This window comes from Canis lupus, chromosome 29 (assembly GCF_003254725.2).
Source record: "Canis lupus dingo isolate Sandy chromosome 29, ASM325472v2, whole genome shotgun sequence".
NCBI classification, from domain to species: Eukaryota; Metazoa; Chordata; class Mammalia; order Carnivora; family Canidae; genus Canis; species Canis lupus.
In genome coordinates, this window is record NC_064271.1 from 11,370,209 (window position 1) to 11,392,528 (window position 22,320).

General features: G+C 40.6%; 1 protein-coding gene across 4 annotated transcripts in view; it reads left to right on the top strand.

Moving 5' to 3' along the window:
* CHD7 (chromodomain helicase DNA binding protein 7) overlaps window positions 1-22,320 on the top strand; it is a 191,530-nt gene that overhangs the window by 94,726 nt on the left and 74,484 nt on the right. For all 4 annotated transcript variants that reach the window (XM_025477808.3, XM_049103686.1, XM_049103683.1 and 1 more), the window contains one exon: window positions 11,173-11,603. In XM_025477808.3, the coding sequence (XP_025333593.3) occupies window positions 11,173-11,603 (431 nt within the window). The remainder of the gene's footprint in view (window positions 1-11,172; window positions 11,604-22,320) is intronic.

A 22,320-nucleotide genomic window follows, 5' to 3' on the forward strand; every position in this document is an offset into this window, starting at 1 on the left:
GGGGCAGTTCATTAAGTTATTTTCTGTTCTGCAGTCGTAGTTGAGGAATTGTATTCAGATAAGGAAAAAAAAATCTGACTTCATAAAAGGGACTCAAGTCTAAAACAGTTCTAAAACTAAAACCTACCCACACAAAGGATTTGTGAGCTAATATACATAAGCAGGCTTCTATTCTTGCCCAGCTGTGTAGATTCAATTATAATAATTTTCTCAGTTGCATAACATTGCTGTTTGTTTATTACTGCGTTATTAGTCAGTGAATGAACCTCCCTCTTTTTGACCCCTCAGCAGTGTTTATAAAATACTTAATTGCTTTGGTATCTTCTGTTTCATGTGTAATTCCAGCTGGAAGGAGTCATAGGGACACCATCCCCTGTAAGTGTTAAACAGACTGTTTCTAATGTACAATAAAGTTTCTTTTAAGATATCAGGAACCTTTAATATTGTTTATAGTGCAGTTTCTTACATTTTTTTTTTACTTGAAAATGGAGTGATTTTCTTATAAAAATCCTTTCCCTGTGATGCTCTCTGTGGCAGTTGACTGTGGAAGAGTGTTGGGCTCCAGTTGGCTTATAGCAGCCACATTGTCTGTGTCCTCTGGGCTCATCCCTTCTGAATGGGTCGTCCCCCCCCAAAATTCCTTGTCACCTTATTCCCAGCTCTCCCTGCTGTTACATCTAACTGCTTCTTGGAAAGACTTCAGCAGAAGTGTGGGAGCCGCAGGGATTAGGCAGCAGCTGTGATGGCTGAGATGTAGGCTCTGCTGAAAGGTTGCCTGGGTTTGACCCTGATTCCTCTTTGAACCAGCTTTTTGTGACCTTTGGCAAATTTATTTATCTCTCTGTGTGCCTTGGTTTTTCCTATGTATAAAATGGGAGTAATTTCCTAAGGAGGTTGTGAGCACAGAAAAGTGTTTGGCACAGATGTTCTCAGTCTTAGCATCAGCATCACAACAGTAAAAAGATATACTGGGGTGCTCTCTGTCTTTGTGTGGAAGGGTCAATGTCTTGCATGAGAAGAGGAATCATTTGTTGTTTACTGCTGTGTAATGAATTACCACAAATTTCATGGGTAAGACAATACCCCTTTCTTGTCTCCTAGTTTCTGTGAGTCAGGGTTTGAGCATGGCCTCACTGGTTCTCCTGCTCAGGGTTACAGCAAGGCTACAGTCAGATGCAAGGACTGCATTCTCATCTGGAGTCTTGACTGGGGAAGAATCTATTTCCAAGTCCGTTCTGGTGGTTGACAGATTTCATTTCCTGTGGCTGTATGATGAGGGGCTTCAGTTCTTGCTGGCCATCATCTGGGGCTGCCCTCCACTCCTAGAGGCTGCTGGCAGTTTCTTACCATGGTGGGTTCCCCACTGTGGTTCCCTCACTCTGGTCACTTGCTTCCTTGGTCTCAGTGACAGAGTGTACCTGACCCTCAGGGAAAGTCCGCATCCTCCTTACAAACCTCCTTAATTAAGCCAGGCTTATCCAAGAAAATCTGCCCTTTGAGTAACTTAAAACCAACTGATTTGGGACCTTAATCAAACCTACCAAGTCCTATGACTTTTGCCTCCTTCTCTTGCCTGGAAGACACAGGTCCCCTCTACAGTCAGGAGGTGGAGATCCTATGGCTATCTTAGGGTTCTGTCTCCTATAAGAAGCAAAGGAATTTTTATAGGACCAAAGTAGTTTATCATTAAGCATTTATTGCCAACTAAATTTGCTAGACTCACAGTCTCTGAGTTATGGAGAACTTGCCTGCCTAGACTGTGTAAATTAGCTTTATCACTGAGCTCCTTATAAATTTTGTTCTATTTGCATTTCTACACAAACCCTTGGGATTGGCCAGTGTTAGATAAAGACACTTTCCTATCAGTCTACTGAAGTTTGACTCTTTAAATTCATAAGAATAGCGTAGTAAGTTACATTTAATATTAATATTTATAGAGTAGTTGAAACCTAAATGCAAACTTGGTGTCAGTTGCTTTTCCAGAGCCAAACTGCATACGTTTCACCTTTCCAGTTTAAGGATCAAACTTGCTGTTGGGAATACCAGTGATAGCAAAATACAGTGTAAGTGTACGGTAAAAAAAATTTTGAAATGGACTATTTTTAGGATGTAAGTTTGATCTTCATCCTTAAGTGTCTTTGAAAGGATTTATTTCTGCAGAACAGTTGACCACCCTGGAAGCACTGTTTGGTGTTTTGCTTTTTGATCCCTGGTAAATTGGGTCGCTTCAGGTCTAGAGGTCTGCTGCCAAATTCAAGCCTCCAGATACCTCTTTGAGAACAGTTTGGACCTAAGAGCTAACTTGAAATACGGAAGGCAAATGCCCGTGAACTGGGAATTTGTTCCATAGATTCTCATTCATTGATATTTATTGAGTAGAGCCTACTAAGGAAAAAAAAATGCGAAAAAGTAAGAGAAAAAAAGAGGGAAAGGAGAAACAACAAATGGACTTTGTTAAGGCCCCTGAGCACATTCGTTATCGTTTCTACTTTTTACTTCTAGAAAGCAATGTCTGATAGAAGATAACACTTAAGGATTTACTGCTGGAAGGAACTAAGAAATTCAGAACAAGAGGCTGGAAGTATGACTGTATCTCAGACTCTGCTAATGGGTTCATATTTCAGTTTGCTTGTTGCACCTCAGGTGTACCATGATGCCCACATTGCAGACCCTGTTTTTTTCTCAGGGGTTTTCTACGGGAGGAGAATGGATGTAGTCTTCAAGGGTGGACAGGCCTGCTTCCCAGAGGGGGCTGCCCTTGTGCCTGTAGCCCAAAAGACCTACAGAGTTATTCACCAGTACTGTGCTAGGGTTTGAATTGTGTTATATTTGTGGTGGTTTCTGTTTCTCCCCTCTCCACAGGAGCGATAGGTTCTGTTGGCCCCTCTCCATTTCTCTTCTATCAGAAATACTTGAGAGGAGATTCTCATGATCAGGAATGCAGTCTGATTACCTGTATATACTTTTTGGAAGGCTAACACATGTAAAAACATAATTCAAGTCTTGTATAAACAATTAATGCTAATTTTTCCAAGCATTTATGAAGCAATGGAGGTACATCAAAAGTATGTTCAGTTTACATCAGTTCAACTCTATGCCCTAGGGGTGTGTGTGTGTGTGCGTGTATGCGCCTGTGTATAAACACGTTATTTCAAATATATGGTCTTTACATGCAAGCCTACTACTTCATCTGGTGCTTTTCCTAAGAAGTAGAATGATGTGTTACCAAACTGGGGAAAAGAACTGTTAGATTTCTTGAAATATAGTAGATGGAATTTAAAAAATGCATAGAGGCTCTTCTTTTTAATTGGTTTTGGGGGATCCCTGGGTGGCGCAGCGGTTTAGCGCCTGTCTTTGGCCCAGGGTGCGATCCTGGAGACCCGGGATCGAATCCCATGTTGGGCTCCCGGTGCATGGGGCCTGCTTCTCCCTCTGCCTGTGTCTCTGCCTCTCTCTCTCTCTCTCTCTCTCTCTCTCTCTCTGTGACTATCATAAATAAATAAAAATTTTTAAAAATTTGGTTTTGGGAGAGTTTTCAGGGCAGGGCAGAAAGTGGGCTTATTTTCTTCTAGTTCTGGCAGACTGCTGACTCCCTGGGACAAAGCAGATTGGTTGAATTGAATTCAACTTCTATCAAACAGGGTGATTCTGATATTCAAACAGGATCATGTTCATAAACAGGAATGTAAACGCCAGTTCTTATCCACATTTTTATCTTTGGGAGAAGAGCTAGTGGTTTTTGTAGTTTTAGTTTAGAATTAAACTAGAGTTCTCCTCTGATCCCTTGAAGGCAAAAATCCCAAATTTATATTAAATTAAGTCCATTTTAACCTGTTGATTAGGGTTAGGATCTTAAAACTAAGGCCTTTATGGTTTTGGAGGAAGGCAGCAAGCAGCTTCCTGGGCTTGGAGAAGCCCTCATCACCCTGCAGGCGAGCCCGATCACATTCACTCTCTGGCTTGTAGCTGTCACATCAGGGTGATGATTCAGGGTTGGCCCTTTCCAGCTCTGTCACTTTGGGTAAGTTCATCTGAAAGCCTCAGTTTCCTCAGTTATAAAAGAGGAAGAATACCACCCACCTTGGCAACTTCCTGTGGTTATTATAGGCAGTGAAGGAGAAGAGGGTTGTAAAATGTACATGTAACTGTATAATACCTGGTTTAAAATCATCATTCAGTATGGTGTCCTGGGACGGCTTCAGGACTTCCTGTCCGTTTTGCTGTCTCTCCCTGAACTACGGGGCTCTTCCCTGATGCTCTTCCCCACCACCTTGAGTCGGGCAGGTGGAGGCAGCCTTGCAGGTACCCAGCACTGTTCCGGCCTGCACACCTGTAACCCTCCGGCAGCCACCTCGTGCATCTGCAGTAGCTCCCAGCCCAGTGTGACAGCCTGCTCAGAACAGAGACAAGGAAGGGGAGATGGCCAGAAGGGCAGTGACGGGGTGGCAAAGAGTGAGGTATGGTGGACAGATGCCCTATTCTCCTCTGGGAGGGAGTCTGCTGCACTGAGGGTCTCTCAGATACTTGGAAAGGGTTTAGCATCAGTGGAATTTCACTGCTGTGTTACCCTCATTAAAGTGACTGTGGAAATACCACAACATAGTGCTTTACACATTAAAATTGCGGTTTGACAGTTCCTGTGGTATTGTTTACTCCTAAATACATAGAAGATGGGCAGTATTCAATATCTAATGTAAACTATTTAATATTAAATGCAACATGATTGCTTGGCTCATTATTTTCATTATTTTGGGCTCTACTTAAATTCAAAATGTGTTTATAATTTAGATGCTATTAAAGTGGTTCATGTTAATTTGTAGCTATTTAAGATTTTGTTTGTATGGCACAGATTAAAAACACAAGCAGAAGACCAAAGTTTTGGAAATGGCTTCAGATGATTTTAAATGAGATATTTTAGCAGTAATTAAAATTTTTAGTTCTAAAATTTAATGGTTCTGAGGCACTCATAAAGATAACTTATTGCATTATAATATTTCAACATTCATTATATTTAACTTGGTAATTATCTTGACTGTATAAAACAAAAATTATACAAGTCATCCTTATATGATTATACCAATATTCCTATTTTATTCCTTCCAGTGACTTAAATTGAACATAAAAGAAACTGCCAATTCAGTGAGCCATTTGAGCACATTTTATATAAAATTAGGTTTGTTCAGAGAGTCACATGCTGTATTATGAAACATTTGATAACCGCTCTTTGAAACACAGACAGCCACATGCACACACATACTTTCCCCACCCAGAGGAGCAGATGAATTTGCCCTGCTTCAGCTAGATCAGTATAATCCAAAGCATATCTTAAAGAACGTTTTCATCCAAGATATTCCCAGAAAAAAGGGATGCAGGGATTAAATACTTTTAGGACACACTGTACATTATCCCCTACTCAGAATGTAGTAAGGCCTTGGGGTTTTGTAGTTAAAGAAAACGATTTATTTGGTTAGCCCAGAATTCTCTAAACTCATGTGACCTGCATCATCTTTACATGTAACACTTTTTAATACCCAAAACTTAAGAACTATTGTTTTATACATTTTGCCTTCTCAGTTCCTGTGACTAACAAGCTTAATAATTATTCATTTGGGTGATTTTGTTCATAAATGTACTCATTCAATAAGTCATCATTCCTGGAAATTAAGAATGAGCTGAGTAAAACTAACTGGCATATAAAATTATGGCTTGAATTTGGAGCCCTGATTGTAATAACAAATTTAGTCAAACAAAAAAAGAGTCCAACCTTTGTCTTCTTAAGAATATTTTTATACTTATTTTCTATTTTTTAAAAGATTTTATTTATTGAGAGAGAGTGAGAGCAGGAGAGAGAGGGCACATAGAGGGAGAAGCAGACTCCTTGCCGAGCAGAGAGCCTGATGCGGGTCTCAACCCTAGGACCCCAAGATCATGACCTGAGCCAAAGGCAGATGCGTAACCAACTGAGCCACCCAGGTGCTCCATACTTTATTTTATATCAAATAGTCATAGTTGGGATCCCTGGGTGGCGTAGTGGTTTAGTGCCTGCCTTTGGCCCAGGGTGCAATCCTGGAGACCCGGGATCAAATCCCATGTCGGGCTCCTGGTGCATGGAGCCTGCTTCTCCCTCTGCCTATGTCTCTGCCTCTCTCTCTCTGTCTCTCTCTCTCTGTCTCTCTCTGTGACTATCATAAATAAATAAAAAATTAAAAAACAAAAACAAATAGTCATAGTTGAAAAGTATATTGCTTGACCATTAGAACTAGTATCCGCTCCTCTTGGATCTGCTCCTCCATTAACAGGGCTTCACAAGATTGCTTGTCATACATTTTTATGTTTTCAGTTACCTGATCTCAGGTATGACTCATTGTTCAGGCTGGGTCTATGGAGGAAGTAACCTCTGCCCAGCACCTGGGTGACTTTCTTCAGGAAGCCTCCCTAGTGTCAGCCTAGGTCAAGTGCTCTGCTTTCCCCCTGCCAGTACTGTGGCTGGCTTGTTTACTGTTACATCTCCAAATATTTGTTGAATAAATAAATTAATTGGGCATCATATATTGAGTGCATCTTCTTTTTACTAGTGTCACTGGCAAGAAAAGGATATTAGAGTCTCAACTGGACAGGACTTATGGAGCCTTTACTAAACATACTTTTGAACCCTGTAACGCTGTTTTGGCTGAAGATTGAGCTTCAGTTTTCATATTGGAATTACTTTTTAAAAGAATGCCAAGGGATCAAGAACCCAGGGAATACTGGAAAAATGAAAGTGAAGAGCATCGATATGAGGTGTTTCCAAAGCCATTAAAAAAAAAAAAAAAAAAGGAAACAAATAGTACTTTGCAATTTTTTTTTTAAAGATTTTTTATTTATTCATGAGAGACACAAAGAGAGAGAGAGAGAGAGAGGCAGAGACACAGGCAGAGGGAGAAGCAGGTTCCATGCAGGGAGCCCGACGTGAGACTTGATCCTGGGTTTCCAGGATCACACCCTGGGCCAAAAGCAGCGCTAAACCGCTGGGCCACCAGGGCTGCCCAGTACTTTGCAATCTTAAGGACTTACTATTTGTATTTTTACAAATCATTGGAATCATAGTTTAGTGTGTTTTAGGCTTGAATTTGTTGTTCCTTCAGCCTTACGTGGCCTGCAGCTTCTCCACCAGAATCTCCATTTCTCTAAAAGCACAAGAACCTCCCTTTAGCTTTAACTTGCGGGTAAAGGATGTGTCTCCCAAAAGTGTCCTCTTGCTCTTGCCCAGTTGGAAGTATCTTTTCTATATTCTAAAGTAGCATTTTGATTTTAGGCTTGTTTGTATCACTCAGTGAATAAAACCTTCATCCGTCTGTAGGTGCCCTACATTACAGAATGTTGTTAGTTTGCAGATATGATTTGTGTTGGAAATGCTGCACAGTGTTAATATCACGCAGCTCACTCCTGTTCCTTGACAGTGCTAACAGGTTGAGGCTTTAGGAATATAATTAAGGCAAAACATGAGTAAATAAGGTAGCTTTTAAGCCAGATAAAGCTGGTGAATGTTAGATGAAAAGCATACCTGAGGTAAATGAAAAGTTTCTTCTTATCTACTTTTTCCTTTCCTTGGGAAAGCTCCTGAGAATTTTAGGTTTCATTTGCTTTAAAGGTAAGAGAAGGATTGCCCTCCCTTCCTTCATCTCAGCTCTCCTTTGGTTAACTTTGCGTCCTATCTGTTCTGCTGTTTTACATATGGTGACTTGTTTGTGTGTTTGTGTAGTTTATACATTTTGAACAATGGAGTTAAGGATAAAAGTGATTATCTTTAATTTATGGTAATTTTTTGGACAAGACACAAACACGCTTTGAATCATTTTTATTTACACTTTAAGTATCAGTCATTCTATTTTAGTTCCAAAAGTCCACGGCATAGTCCTTACTATTCCAATTATGATAGAAAACATGTGGAAAGTCTGTCCCATAGTGTGTATTTAAAGATATCTTTGGTATCTAACATTCTCCACGTTTGCTCTAATAAATGAGAGGTTTTAGCAATGCCCTATATGGTAATATCAGATGTTAATGGCATTGATTACCTGTCAGGCAGTGGGAATTGATGGGAAAATGTCCGCTGTAAAATTAAATAGCATTAGGGAAGACTGTACCATGCATGGGGCAGGGGTGGGGGGTGCATGGCTGGGCCTGGGAGACTTTGTCAGGGTATTACTGTGAGCTCCAGGTTTTTTCCCCCACATGATTAAGGCAAGCCATCTGTTCTTTGTTAAATGTTTACAAAAACAGCTTTTCTCTAAAAGATTTAAGGAGATGTGGGTCTGGTAAACACTATAATATTTCTGAGCACCTTTTTCACCCTATCTCATATAGTACCAAAACATAATTCTGCTGCATATCAAACAGGATTAATCCCTTTTTTTTGTATTTAATCTTTATGTTTTTTTCCTTCTTATGGAAGATTAAATGTTTTAAGGGATACTAATTTATGGCTTCATTTATTACTGAAAGGAGCATCTAAAATCATTTGTATGCTAAAATGTGTAGATAAATTTTCACTCTTTTTGTATTAGATGTTCTGTGCTTTTTCTAGTCCATAAATGTGTTCCAGGTATTTCTCATTAGAAGCTATCACTCTGTTACTGGGGTTAATGCCATGCAGATTAAAGCAAGGTACATATACCTGGGATTAATTCACCATTCTAAGCTTTAAGCTTTGTTTACTGGTAGATTTTTCTCTTTCCTTCCCTTTCCAGGAAATACTTTTTCTTCCCTTTCCTGAAAAATAGTTTGTCCCAAAAAAGTTTGATCTCTAAATCTCTTTTTTTAAAAATATAGCTTTTTCCTTTTTATTTAACATTTGAAAATAATATGTAACAACTTAAGCAACTGAAGTTTAATCACACAATTAAACCAGACACTCTGAATTCTCAGGTGATGGTAACATGGACAGCACCTTAGTTGGCATATTGAGAGTGTGTGTAAGGGAGAAGTGTGGGGCACGTGGTAACTTTTTCAGTGTTTGGCTAGCTGTGCTCTTCCTGTGTGGAAACCTGCTCATGTGGACTCCCACCCCTGTGCTCTTCCTCAGACTTCTGCCCCTGCTTCTTTCTCTTTCTGTATAGCTTTACTCTTTTTCAGGTTCATCTTCTTTCAGCTGTGACTAGGAAAGAGCAATATGTATTTTAAGATTTTCCAATACCATTGGATTTGGAAAGAGACTTTGGAAATCATCTAACCCAAACCTTTCACTTTGTAGATGAAGAAAATGAATGCTGGATGAGTGAAATGATTTTCCACTGGTAATAAAGCTAATGGCAGGGCCCAGACTAGAATTTGTGTCTCTTATCTCATAATTATGGGCTCTGTCTCATATACTAGTGCAGATGGAGAATGTGGGGTTCTTTATTATGTTTTTATTAAGATTTTATGTATTTATTTTTGAGACAAAGCAGGTTTGAACGTGAGCTGGGGGAGGGGCAGAGGGAGAGGCAGACTTCCTGATGAGCAGGGAGCCTGATGCTGGACTTGATCCCAGGACCCTGGGACCATGACCTGAGCTGAAAGCAGACAGTTTAACTGACTGAGCCACCCAGGCATCTATGTGGGTTTCTTTAGTGACCCTGGTAAGCTTTTTCAGGAAGTGATGTCTTAAAATTTGGGGGTCTGTCACTGAATACTTTGGAAATCAAATGAAACCCATGGAGCCTTTCCCAGAAGGATGCCCATATGTAAGATTTCAGGAGAAGCAGAGAGTCCAAAGAACACTGGTTTAGAAAACCTAAATTCAAATCACAGCTCTGTCTCCTGTTGTGTGACCTTGAGAGAACACATTGCCTCCTCAAACTTTACTTCCTTTCTGTAAGATGGGGGCAGATTGCCACATTTTTGTTGTGAGAGTCAGGTGAACTGACTCCTGAAAGCACTCAGCTCAGTACATGGCATGAAATAGATGCTCAGTACTATACTGGAATCTAATTTAAAGTACCCTGTTTATGGTAAGCTGTAGCTTCTGGGTTACTCTCGAGTCTTCTGCAGACCTGGACCTGGGCTCTCTTGCCTCCTCCTTTTTGGAGGTGATGTGGTCAGAAGGGTGGGCCTGTAACTTCTTGGGCTCAGCACTAGAGCATCAGCGTCCATACTCAGTTCCTAATTGGGGCTGGTGTCAGGAGTGTAAAGTGCTTAGCACATGCCTGGCACATAGTGAGATTGTTCAGCAAACACTAGCTGCCATTATTGTTGCTGTTTCTGTTATACTTACTCTTAAGTATCTGGAGAAACAGATGAAAAAGGAAAAAAAAAAAAAACCTGAGTAACATTTGCAGATACAACATTTTAAAGTATTTCGTTGAAATACGAAGGTTCATTAGATATCCGAATTTACAGTAGAGATGATACTCTAACCCTGTGCTGGTTTGAGCTGTCTCTGATCTCAGCTGACCACTCAGCACCCCATCCTGATTGTTGGTATTCTCTACTGTATTTAAGCCCGTCTCTGGATACATTCCTTGTGAATATCAAAAATATCCTGCAAGGCTTACCAGCTCAACTACTTGGATTTTCTGTTCCTCAGTGAAATGTGAAAATGTAAAGCTTTAGTAACTTAAGAAAAACACCCTCTGCATTTCATATTAGTACAAGAAATTTAATGAATCTGAAGTCACTAAATTTGGATATGTATTTTTAATTTGGTATTTTCATGTCATTTAAATCAGAAATGGCCTGTACCATGGAAGATTTGTGTATGATACTTGGATTTCAAACTTTCACAGTACCTGAATCGTACAGTGCTCTGTATACCTGTTCTTGTTAAAAGCGGCTTAATTATATATCTTTAATAAAAGAATTCCATTTAAATTCGTTCTTTGGGCTTAGCTTCTTCCACTGTTTGTCATTCACCAAGACCCACACATGGAGGGGGCTGCTAAGAAATGGACAGCTAAATGAGAATTATTTTTCTTCCTGAACTAAAATTTTTACTGTATTGCTTTTTTGTTGATGTTGTTGTTGTTTAACTATTTACGTAAAAGCTTTCTTGTTTTTTAGATGAGAGAAAAAGGTAGATTTTAAAGTATATAGTTGGTAAAATATTTGCTACTTTGAGTATAAAGTTTCAGAAGCATCAACTACTAACTTTCAGTTCCTTTCATCGATCTGAAGAATGATAAACTAATTTCAATTCCTATTTGTGTCTCTTAGCATTCTCCATCGGAGCCCTTTCTGGAGAAACCAGTGCCGGATATGACTCAGGTTAGCGGACCGAACGCTCAGCTAGTGAAGAGTGATGATTACCTGCCGTCCGTAGAACAGCAGCCACAGCAGAAGAAGAAGAAAAAGAAAAACAACCACATTGTTGCAGAGGATCCCAGTAAAAGTTTTGGTAAAGATGACTTCCCTGGTGGGGTTGATAACCAAGAACTAAATAGGAACTCACTAGATGGGTCCCAAGAAGAGAAAAAGAAAAAGAAAAGGCCGAAGGTAAAAAAAGATCCGAAGGAACCGAAAGAACCCAAGGAGAAAAAAGAGCCCAAGGAACCCAAGACCCCGAAAGCCCCTAAGATTCCCAAAGAGCCAAAGGAAAAGAAAGCAAAAACTGCCACGCCAAAACCCAAATCCAGCAAAAAGTCAAGGTAGGCTGTGGGCAGAAATCACCCCCCTCCAAACAGTGTAGAAATGAGCACCTCAGTCACAGCCCTTGAAAGGGGGTGGGGGTGGGGCAGAGGGGCTGCACTTTGATTTTTGCCATTGGGTTCCTTTCTCTGATACCCAAACTAAAAAGTTAAGAGTTTTGTTTGTACATTCTGAAGTTTAGGAATCAATTACTATAAACTGTTTGTTTGGATGGTACATTTTAGACTTCATTGGGTAAAAAGTCTTTGTTTAAAATCATTTGCGTGTATTTTTGTGAAAATTCGTCACTGAGCAAACAGAACCAAATTACCAGCTTAATTATTTGTAAGCCTAGACCAGCAACCTCATTTTCAAGGACAATGCAAAACAGGGAAAGAAGGATTACAGAAGCAAGATAGGTCACTATATTTCACTAAGCGTTTCAGCCCTGTTTCCCAGAAGTTGAAAGAGGAGAATTAATTCTCTCCACTTGGCGGAGTAAGCCTTCCAGGGGCAGGGTTGAAATGCTAGTGGGCAACGTGGGAGAAATCAAATAGCAGTTATCCATTAGATATGCATGCAAGATTAGCATGCGCTTTAGCTTCTAGGAAATACCCTCCTCCACTCCATACTTCCCTCTGTACTTCCCCCACCAACTCTGACCCCCCAGAAGGCATATTTACTCAGTAAGAAAAGCTGAGAGGAGAAGACATTGAAGACTAATTTTTTTCATTTGTACTGAACATTTCTTACAACTGTTCTGAACCAATTCCAAACATCTGAATCTATTTTTCAGAATATGGCTCATGTTAGAAAATATAGTTTCCAGATGGATGTATGGTCAGACTTGGTTAATCTGAACCTGTTTGCAAACTTCATTAGAAAACACACTCCACCTCCTACCCCCATGTGCATACATATACACACACACACGTGTGTGTACACATGCATCCTCAGTTCTGTGACAGACATGCTTGACCTGAACTTTTTGAGCTCGCTGGCCTGTAGTAAACCTTTGTCTTGTAGTCTTTCCTGTGTGTGTATGTGCAGATACAGAGAAGAGATGATTTCTGTGAATACAGAGATGTCCCTGCAAAGGAAGAGTGAAGTCGGATTTTCAACTTCTGCTAAAAATATCTATATAACCCCAAATAGGCTATTTTATAGAGTTTTGAAAGTTTATATGATAGTCATTTAAAAATTTTTGTCACCGGTACTTTTTATGGTGCCGAAATAACTGAATTCTATTCAATGACTCAATCTTATAGATAACTTAATACTTGCATTTACTTAGGAACATTCTTTGATGCCTCAGTATGTGGTTTCTTAATTGAAAACCTTTATTTTTTCCCCTATGAACACCCTTCTAAACCCACAACCCATTATGAATTTTGTTTTCATTTACTTAAATATTTCATTAAATACTTATTCTTTGTAGGTACAGCGTTAAGTGTTAGGTTGTGAGCAAGAAAGATGTGGTTAGAATTTCAGTCTGACTTATCAAGGGTTTTTTAGAACTATAATTCCCTAAAAGCTAAGTATTGTGGTTTTGATTAGGTAGAAATGTGCTTATTTTTTTCAAGGAGAAATTGCAGCAAAATTGTAAAAGAATGTTTTATTATTATTATTATTATTATTATTATTATTATTTTAAAACTTGAAATGTAAGAGTCTGTGTGGGTTGTTGTTTTTTTAAATTTTATTTATTTATTAATGGGAGAAGCAGAGACATAGGCAGAGAGTGAAGTAAAGCAGGCTGCATGCAGGGAGCCTGATGTGGGACTCAATCCCGGGACTCCAGGATCACGCCTTGTGCCGAAGGCTGGCACTCAACTGCGGAGCCACCCAGGCATCCCTAAGAGTCTGTGTTGTAAAGAACCTTCCTAGAACTCAGAAAATATATCACCAAGACTAGCTTTAGCCTCACAGTCTATCTGCCTTTAGGTTTGTTATCTTTAATTTTTTTAATCTGGCACCTAATGATAAACGTTGATTAAAAAAAAAAAGAAGAAAAAACCTGCACTGTGTCTTGGGTCTTGTCATAAATTTCCAAGTATATTATGTTCAAGTCCTGAGTCTACATTGACCTAGTCTTGTCTTTTAAAAAACATACTTTAGCCTATCCTTGTCTCTTGTGGGATATGTTAGGGCAGATATTTAAAATGAATGCTGTATTTAACAGTGAAACTTGTTAAAATTTTCCCAACAACTGTAAGCAAGTGTTAGGAACTTGTTCTGGGCACCTGTGCTGCCTTGGTACAGAGAGAGGCCCTATCTTTACCCACCAGAGAAAGCTCCAGTGTAGGTCTCATCTGCATGCTCCCAGCTGCTCATCCTGAGATTTGAATTGTCTCTGCAGAGTAAATTTTTGGCATTGCTGAATCTGAGTAATGGCTCTGCATTAGTCACATGTTCTTGGTAGGAGAAAGGGCATGTGATTATTTTCTCCCAAGAAGAGTGTTTGGTACATCTCTCCTCCTCTGTGTTGCTTTAGACGAACAGTCTCAGTGAATGCCTCCTATAAGTGATAGCTGTTTTTCCCCAAGTGGTATAAAAATAATTGAGTAGAACATTTCTGTTGAGTGTGGAGATGTGCATGCAGAATGGGGGCTGGTATAACGTGGCCAAGACTCAGGCCATGCTGAGGGGGCCTGGGGATATTCGGCCCCGGTGCCTTGACCACTCGTCAGGCCATTGCTGGTTTATAACAGAGTGTGTGAGAACATTCCTGGGTGGCTTTCCTGTCATCGTTGGTCAGATGGGGCCGGCTGTCCAAGAATATGGTAATTGAACAGAGATTTTCAGTAGATTAACAAACCAACCAACCCACTTTTTTGTTGAGCCAGTTTCTATTGGCCAGATGAATGGAGTACGTCAAGTTGTGGTCTTGTGTTCTGCTAAGTCTAGGAAGGAAATAGCATCCCTGAAGCACAGATAAGTGGAATGCATACAACTACATGTAAATTCTGAATAGCATAGCAGAATAATTATGTAAATTGAATATGCAGTGATGAAGGTAATAGGGGGTTTGGGTTATGTTAGCACTGGGGTTGAATTGCCATAGCAGTTTGCTTTTAAGCACTGGAATACAGCAGTGGCAATTTTGTTTTGCAAAATGTTATGTGATACCAGTTATTTCCATTCTTGAATAAGTTAACTTGATGAATTTGTTTATACAGAAAATAATTTTCCTACAGAGGGTTGAAATAGAAGGGAATAAACAGAAGTAAAATGAAAAATTTAGTGTAGAACTACTCATACATCTTTCCTGTTCAGCCCTGTATGCTGTATCATTAATTGGTGACGTTCTACAAAGAAATGTGCTGCCCTCTGTGCCAGTGGTGATGGAAGTGACCCACTGGTGGTCTGGCTTGCTCTGCATTATGTCTGTGGCAGGGAGAGAGCTTGTTTTGCATCATTCACACACTCTTGGTAATAAAGGACATTTATAAAGGGTGGCTGTTATCAGTGGGCTGATTTTGTGTGCCTTGAGGATGTCCTTCTCACTACCTGCCGTTCTGCTTCATTCTGTAAAGTGGATTGAATTTGTGGCTATGCCCAGCAAACTGACCCTTTTGGCAACCAAAATATGATTATATTTGTCTTGTCTATCCAGGATAACTAAAAGAATCCATCCACAAGCTGTTACATAGAATGGTAGGGAAACAGAAAAAAATGAGCATTTCAGGAAAAGACATTTAAAATCTTAAAAATGAGAAAAATGGGCCTCATTCCACTTTTCTATTAGAGATGTATCTTTCTTTCCTCTTTACCTTGTATGTTAAATATATATTTTTCTACCCATTCTTTTTCCTAGTGCTCTCCCCAGGTGTCCTTATAGCTTTCAAATATTGGCAGTAAATATTGAAAATAAAAGCTAAGACATTTGTGGGCTGGAGGGGATGCCATTTTGCATATGGAAGGATTCAAGTAGCTGAAATAGGAGGATTTGCATTCTTCTCTTCAATGTGTTTTCTGTTGTGTATGCACGGGCCTTGTGAAATGAGAGAGAATTTGGAGGAAGCGCTTCCTTTGAATGACTCTTGAAGGATTTAGTGGTCCATTTAGCTATATAAAGATTCTTTGAATGGACATAAAGAAGGGAACTTGGCCAAAGATTGTGACTTGACTAGTGAAGCACCAGTTAAATGAAGCCGTGGAGATTTGCTTCTGGTGCAGCTTCCTTGCTATTTTCCAACCCCCCCCCCCAACATTTAAAGTTAGCAGGAAACTAAAATGCACCTTCTAAATTAAGAGTGATGAATTATTTTATTTTAAAATGGACAGTCAACATACTGCTCTTATTTTTCAAAAACACGAAGTACCAAAACCATGTAAAGTGGGTTTTTTGTTTGTTTTTTTTTGTTTGTTTGTTTTGTAAACCACACTATCATTATCATTAATATTTATGTGGTAACTTTATTCTGAGGAATTTTGCTTTTCAGATGTTGTTTTCTCAATTCTGATCTAAGAAAGTAGCATTTTAACCCACAGAATATTTTTATTCTGCCAACAAGCCCAACAGCGGTGTAGTTTTGGTAACCTAATATATATTTTACAGTGTGCTCTTCTACATGTAAAATTTCTCTGTAGAGATTAGACACAAAAGCAAACCATTAAACTAGTTTTATTTAATAAGTACACAAAACCTGGAGAGTCAGATACCTCTCCCTCAGGTATTTGGTAATAAAATAAATTAAACCCACAGCTTTCCTTCTGCTTTTTTTTCTTTTATGTTCCATGATTCAATTTTGGCCCACAGCATTGGATAATTGGAAATACTGAATTAAGTATTTTGGACACTCTGCAGAAGAGGGCACAGATTTTTTTAATGTATGACCACAAAGTGGAGTGTTGAGCCCTTTCAGTATTGGAGAGGAGCAAGGGAGAGAAGGTGCCTGTGGGCATTGTGCATCTCTGCTCTCTGGTCTGCCCTGCCAAGTCTGTGGTTCATTAAATCCAAGCTGCAGGTCAGGGATGGGACCAGCTAGACGCCCTCTTCTCTGCTGGTCTCAAAGGTTATCTTCTCTTTGAAAGAGGCCCATTGGACTTTTTTTTTTTTTTTTTTTTTTTTTTAAGATTCATTTATTTGAGAGAGCAAGAAAGCATGTGAGCAGAGGGGAGGGGCAGGGGCCAGAGAATCTGAAGCAGACTCCTGTTGACCACGGAGCTGGTCTCGGGGCTCAGTCCCACAACTCATGAGATCATGACCTGAGCCGAAGTCAAGAGTCGGATGCCTTAACCGACTGAGTGACTCAGGCACCTCGCCATTGGGTCTTTTTAATTAGAAATCCTTTTTTCCTTTAGGATGGCCGTCTCAGTCTTTCTCTTGCCAGTGATAGACCACATTATCATCCTTCCTCTATCTGATTTGTTTTAAATCAGCTGAATGAGCAAGGAGGGAGTAGTTGTCAGCCACTCTTTTTTTTTTTTTTTAATTTATTTATGATAGTCACACACAGAGAGAGAGAGAGAGAGAGAGGCAGAGGGAGAAGCAGGCTCCATGCACCGGGAGCCCGACGTGGGACTCGATCCCGGGTCTCCAGGATCGCGCCCTGGGCCAAAGGCAGGCGCTAAACCGCTGCGCCACCCAGGGATCCCCTGTCAGCCACTCTTTAGCACAGACTGTACTACCATTAGCCACGTGTGGTTTGGTTCATAGTCCTTGGGGGAAGAGAATGCCCAACAACATGGACCCTTAAAAAGCAGGTCTTGCTAACTCCTGCCCTGTGCTAGATGCAGGACTGGACCACACTGGTCTGCAAAAGTTTGTTTCTGCCTGTCCAGGGAGCTGGAGTGGACTTGAAAGTGGTGGCTGGCTGCCACTGTGGTTGGATGTGGGAAAGGGTGGCATAGACTCCACCTCCAGCTCTCATTGCACCCATCAGATGAAAGTTGAGAGGCAAGGAGCTCAGGGTGGTAGTGGAATGTTAAAGGGGGATTTTTCTGGAGATACATTCCCTTGAAGACTTTCTTTTTTTTTTTAATTATTATTATTTAATGATTTTATTTATTTATTCATGAGACACAGAGAGAGAGGCAGAGACACAGGCAGAGAGAGAAGCAGGCTCCGTGCAGAGAGCCCGACGTGGGACTCGATCCTGCGACTCCAGGATCACGCCCTGGGCCGAAGGCAGGCGCTTAACTGCTGAGCCACCCAGGGATCCCCCTTGAAGACTTTCTTAAGTGGAATCTTAGGGTGGAACATATGTTGTCATTGAACATGTGGCTGTGATGTTAGAATTGGAAGATAAAGAGCAGAAGAAATCATGGGCTTAATTTTTAAATAATTATTAAAAACTATATACGAAAATGCTTTTGAAAAGTATGAAGACCTATACAAAGGCAAAATTTATCATTTGATATACAAAGATCTTTCTGCTAGGTGTCTTCTGCCCAGGTAAGGGTCCCTTTGAGTCTGGGTACTGTGCAAAGCCACCCTGAGAACATCATTAGCCATCTAAAACACCAACCTTCCCTTTAGCTTCTCAGAGAAGTCTGCATGGCCTAGCTTTAAAATGTTATCTAGGAGAGGGGAACTCTGGGTGGGTTCCCACTCTGTCTGGGTGGTTCAATGCCTGGGTGGCTCAGTCGGTTAAGCATCTGCCTTTGGCTCAGGTCACAATCTCAGGGTCCTGGGATTTAGTCCTGAGTTGGGCTTCCTGCTCAGTGGGGAGCATGCTTCTCCCTTTCCCTCTGCCCCCCACCCCATGCTTTCTCTGTCTCACATTTTAAAAACATTTAAAAAAATAAAAATGTTAATTAGGGAAAGTTATAGGTAGCACCTGATTAAAATGTGGATGAGCAGCATGTCTCATTTGTTGTATTGGCCATGCTGGCAGATCAGAGAAGCTCATTATGAATCTAGGGAATGGGGTTCTAACTGCCAGACTTAGACCAGTATCCCCTTTCCAGGATCATGGGAACGCTGTGGCTAAATAAGAGTGGCATTTTCAGTACATGCACAAGGAACCACATCTGTGCCCTACTGTTTGGCACTTGGAAGAATATGCTATAGTAAAAGAGTGCTTTTTGCATCAGTTTTGTAATGTCTGATTTATTCAGTTCTTATGTTGCAGAACAGTGCCAGGCAGTGTCATATAGCCACAGTGGCTAATGTTTATGTTGAGCTTCTGTGATGAGATAATGTATTAACTAACTAGTGTTCTTTTCCATGCTACTGGAAGATCTTAATTCAATCCATAACTCAGCAACCTTTAGTTTTTCGATGAAAATTCTTGACTGCATGATGAGTCTTTTTCCCCCCATCTAGAACATATTCATTGTATTAAAAATGGATTTGGCTCCTTCAGGAGGCTTTTCTATCACTCTTTTCTTTTCTTTTCTTTTTTCTTTTCTTTTTTCTTTTTTCTCTTTTCTTTCTTTCCCCTCCCTCCCTCCCTCCCTCCCTCCCTCCCTCCCTTCCTTCCTTCCTTCCTTCCTTCCTTCCTTCCTTCCTTCCTTCCTTCCTTCTCATTCATTTTTAAATAAGGGGCAACTCTGTAGCTATCATCAAGATAGGGTTCTGGTGGTACTGGAAGGCTACCCAGAGATGGTCCCAAGTAACAGAAGACATTCACCAGCAAAGGTTCCAAAGGCCTGAGGGATACCCTAAAAGGCCAGGCACACACTGGACTCTATGGAGATCTCTATGAGGAGGTTAGATGCCTTCAGACCAGTTCCAGGACTCAGACGTGGGCCCTGAAACCAGACAGGTTTAGCTCTAGTCCTAGCAATGCCACTTCTTGGGCTGAGCATGTAGCCTGTCTGACCATCAGTTTCTTCATCCTTGGAAAGTTCGATTGTAAAATGTAAAGGTAAGGCATGTTGAGTTGAAATATACTTTCATTTTAAATGAAGGCAAGTTAGGTTTCTGTATCTTTTCTAAAAATTTAGCATAGTTAATGTTCTTAAGGAGTAAGAACATTGGTGCTCGAAGAGCTATTTTAAGGTAACAATTTAGATTACATTAAATGTCTTAGAGGTGTTCCAGCCAGTGACATTCAGAGAACTTAAAAAAAAAAAAAAAAAGCCTATTAATTTGTCAGTGAAATCTTATGTTTGTTGTTCAGAAATAAAATAGAATTCCCTCCCCTTCTCTCTCTTTTTCTCTTCTCTGCTCTTCCTCTTTCTCTTTCTCAACCATCTTCAGAAGTTGGGTGAGGAATTTATGGGTAGAGTTTAGGGGCTGAGGGGGCAAGGTACCCACTTGGAGGGAACCATGTGGCACCAGGCTGGCTGAGTTGCTGGGAGCCAGAGGGCATAAGTGTGCAGGTCAAGGGTCTTGGTCACACCCCACCATTCCCACCCGGCTGCTATCTGCCCAGGGTTGCCCTGTGGAGCATCCCAGGGGGTGGGCAGTCTCCAGAGCACACTCAGGCCTTCACCTGGCAAGCTCTGATTGCCTTCGTGGGAAGGAGTTGTCCTGTGTGTTTATTGTGTGTTGCGCAGTTTGTCTCTTTCATCATTAGTTTATTCTGTCACCTGCATTTTATTATATTCGAATTTAGCCATTAAATAAATTTTAGTCTAAGGACTTTCTTTAAACATTTTATTTTTGTTTTGTTGGGTTAAGTTTACATGATGATTTCATATTTTATTTTTAGTTTGACACTTTTAAGCTTTTAGTACTTTGTCTCTTTTTTCTTTTGCGTTTCTTTTTTGAGGTTTATAAACTTAGAGGAAAATCCTCTACTCATGGCGCAGCCTGGGTGGCTCAGCGGTTTAGCGCCGCCTTCAGCCCAGGACGTGATCCTGGAGACCCAGGATCGAGTCCCGCGTCGAGCCTGCTTCTCCCTGTCTGTGTCTCTGCCTCTCTCTCTCTTTCTGTGTCTCTCATGAATAAATAAAATCTGTAAAAAAAAAAAAAATTATCTACTCAAGTTGAAAGACTTGATGCTTTTCTTTCTACCACCATTGGGCCCTTGACTCTAACAGCTTATTACAGTTTTTATTCTGGCAGCCTGGATCTTTTAGAATTACAGCGCACCGCAAACATCCCATGCCAGGAACATCTCTCTCACTTCCCATCCATTAATTTTGATTCTTCATTAAAAAACCTTTTGAGCATATAAAATATAAGGATATCTTTCAATACCTTTTACTCTTCTTCTAAAAGATTATAGTATGACATTTTGGCTTGAGTCCCTGAGACAAATCTGATTAATCTTCATGACCCACGCCTCAAGGTTGATTTTTCCCAGTGTGATGAGAATCTTCACTAACTTACCCCATCTGAAGTGTCTGTCCGAGAACTCCCTCCCAGTGTCCAGACCTTTACTAACCATTTTCTCATCACATGTGGTTTCTTTTTAAACTGCGTTTCTTTTGAGGACTTAGATCCGTAGGCTGATGCTGATCAATGTTTAACTGCATTCTGTTTTGCAATAAATCAGGGCAGCTAGCTAGATATCTAGTAAGTTCTGGCCCTTGGCCTGTTTCAAAGCTTGTACTCATTCTCACCAAAAAAAAAAAAAAAGAAAGAAAGAAAAATTGTTATCTCTGTGCCATGTCTTCAGTGGAATGAGTTCATGCCACCCCATTTTAGGTACTTCCACTTAGGCCTTCATTGCAGACTCTTAACGGTCAGAAGCTGAATATGAACCCTTCAGGGTATGGAATGTCCTTAGCACTTCCCTCCATATAACATGTATTCTCCAAATACAGAGTTTGTGTTCCTGGGTTCTCATGAAGATGGCCTGTGCTTTGATCACACAGGGGACAATTAAAGCACATTAGAGCCTGGTCTAGCAGTGGTGACTTAAATGTCACTAAGCTATGGACGCTGAGCTCATCCAGCTGTCCACCAGTGTGACCATGCTCTCATGATAAAATGTGAAATGAAAATAGAGCTGGTGGAGGGACAGTGCCCTTCAAACTGCTAGCACCCTCCCCAGAATAATGTGCTGCTTCCAGGGTTGGAAGGGCTTCAGGAGTGGGTGGCTCTGTATCTCGGTCTTACCAGCAGCGATGGGAGATAAGTCTGAGGAAATGAAAGAACTTGGTGAAGAGGGAGGGGAAGTATATAGATGTACTGGTTTTGAAAACTTGTGAAGTCTCACTCTATTTTGGTAGCATGTTAGTCCCATTTTACTGAGCTTCATAGCTCTTTCATCATAAAGATAGAATCTGTGGGGTTTTCTGAAAGGAGTTAATGAGAAAAGCACTTTAGAATAGCGCCTGGCATATCATAAGGGCTGTGTGTGTGTGTGTTGTTGTTGTTATTGTTGTTGTTGCTGCTACTTGCGCTCTTTAGTTAAATCGATCTGCTAAAGTTGATAAGGAACATACCTGACCAGGCACTAGGAAAGCAAAGATAAATAGGACACACTCTTCCTCTTTCTGAGTGTAAGGGAGATTTGGAGAAAGACAGTCACACATGCACTCATGTGTACACACACACACGGCTTTGGTCTTGGTTCATTGCAGTGAACCACCATTACTACCACCATATTCTGTGTATTTTAAATATCCCTTGTATGGGGTACACCTTATGACATGTAGGTGGAGTCATCTAGTCTGTTTTGACCAGAAAAGGCTTCCCTGAATGAGATGGCCTGGTCGAGTCTTGCACAGCAGTAATGGAGTTGGGAGGGGAGTGGACGTGGAAGAGATAGGTGTACCCCTTAGGGAGTAGTTCTTTGTGTCTGCAGCATAAAGGGTGGGTGGGGGGTTTGGGGTGTGAGGTAAGTAGAAAAATAATATGGTTGCCAGTTGCAAAAATTGCAGAAGGCCTTA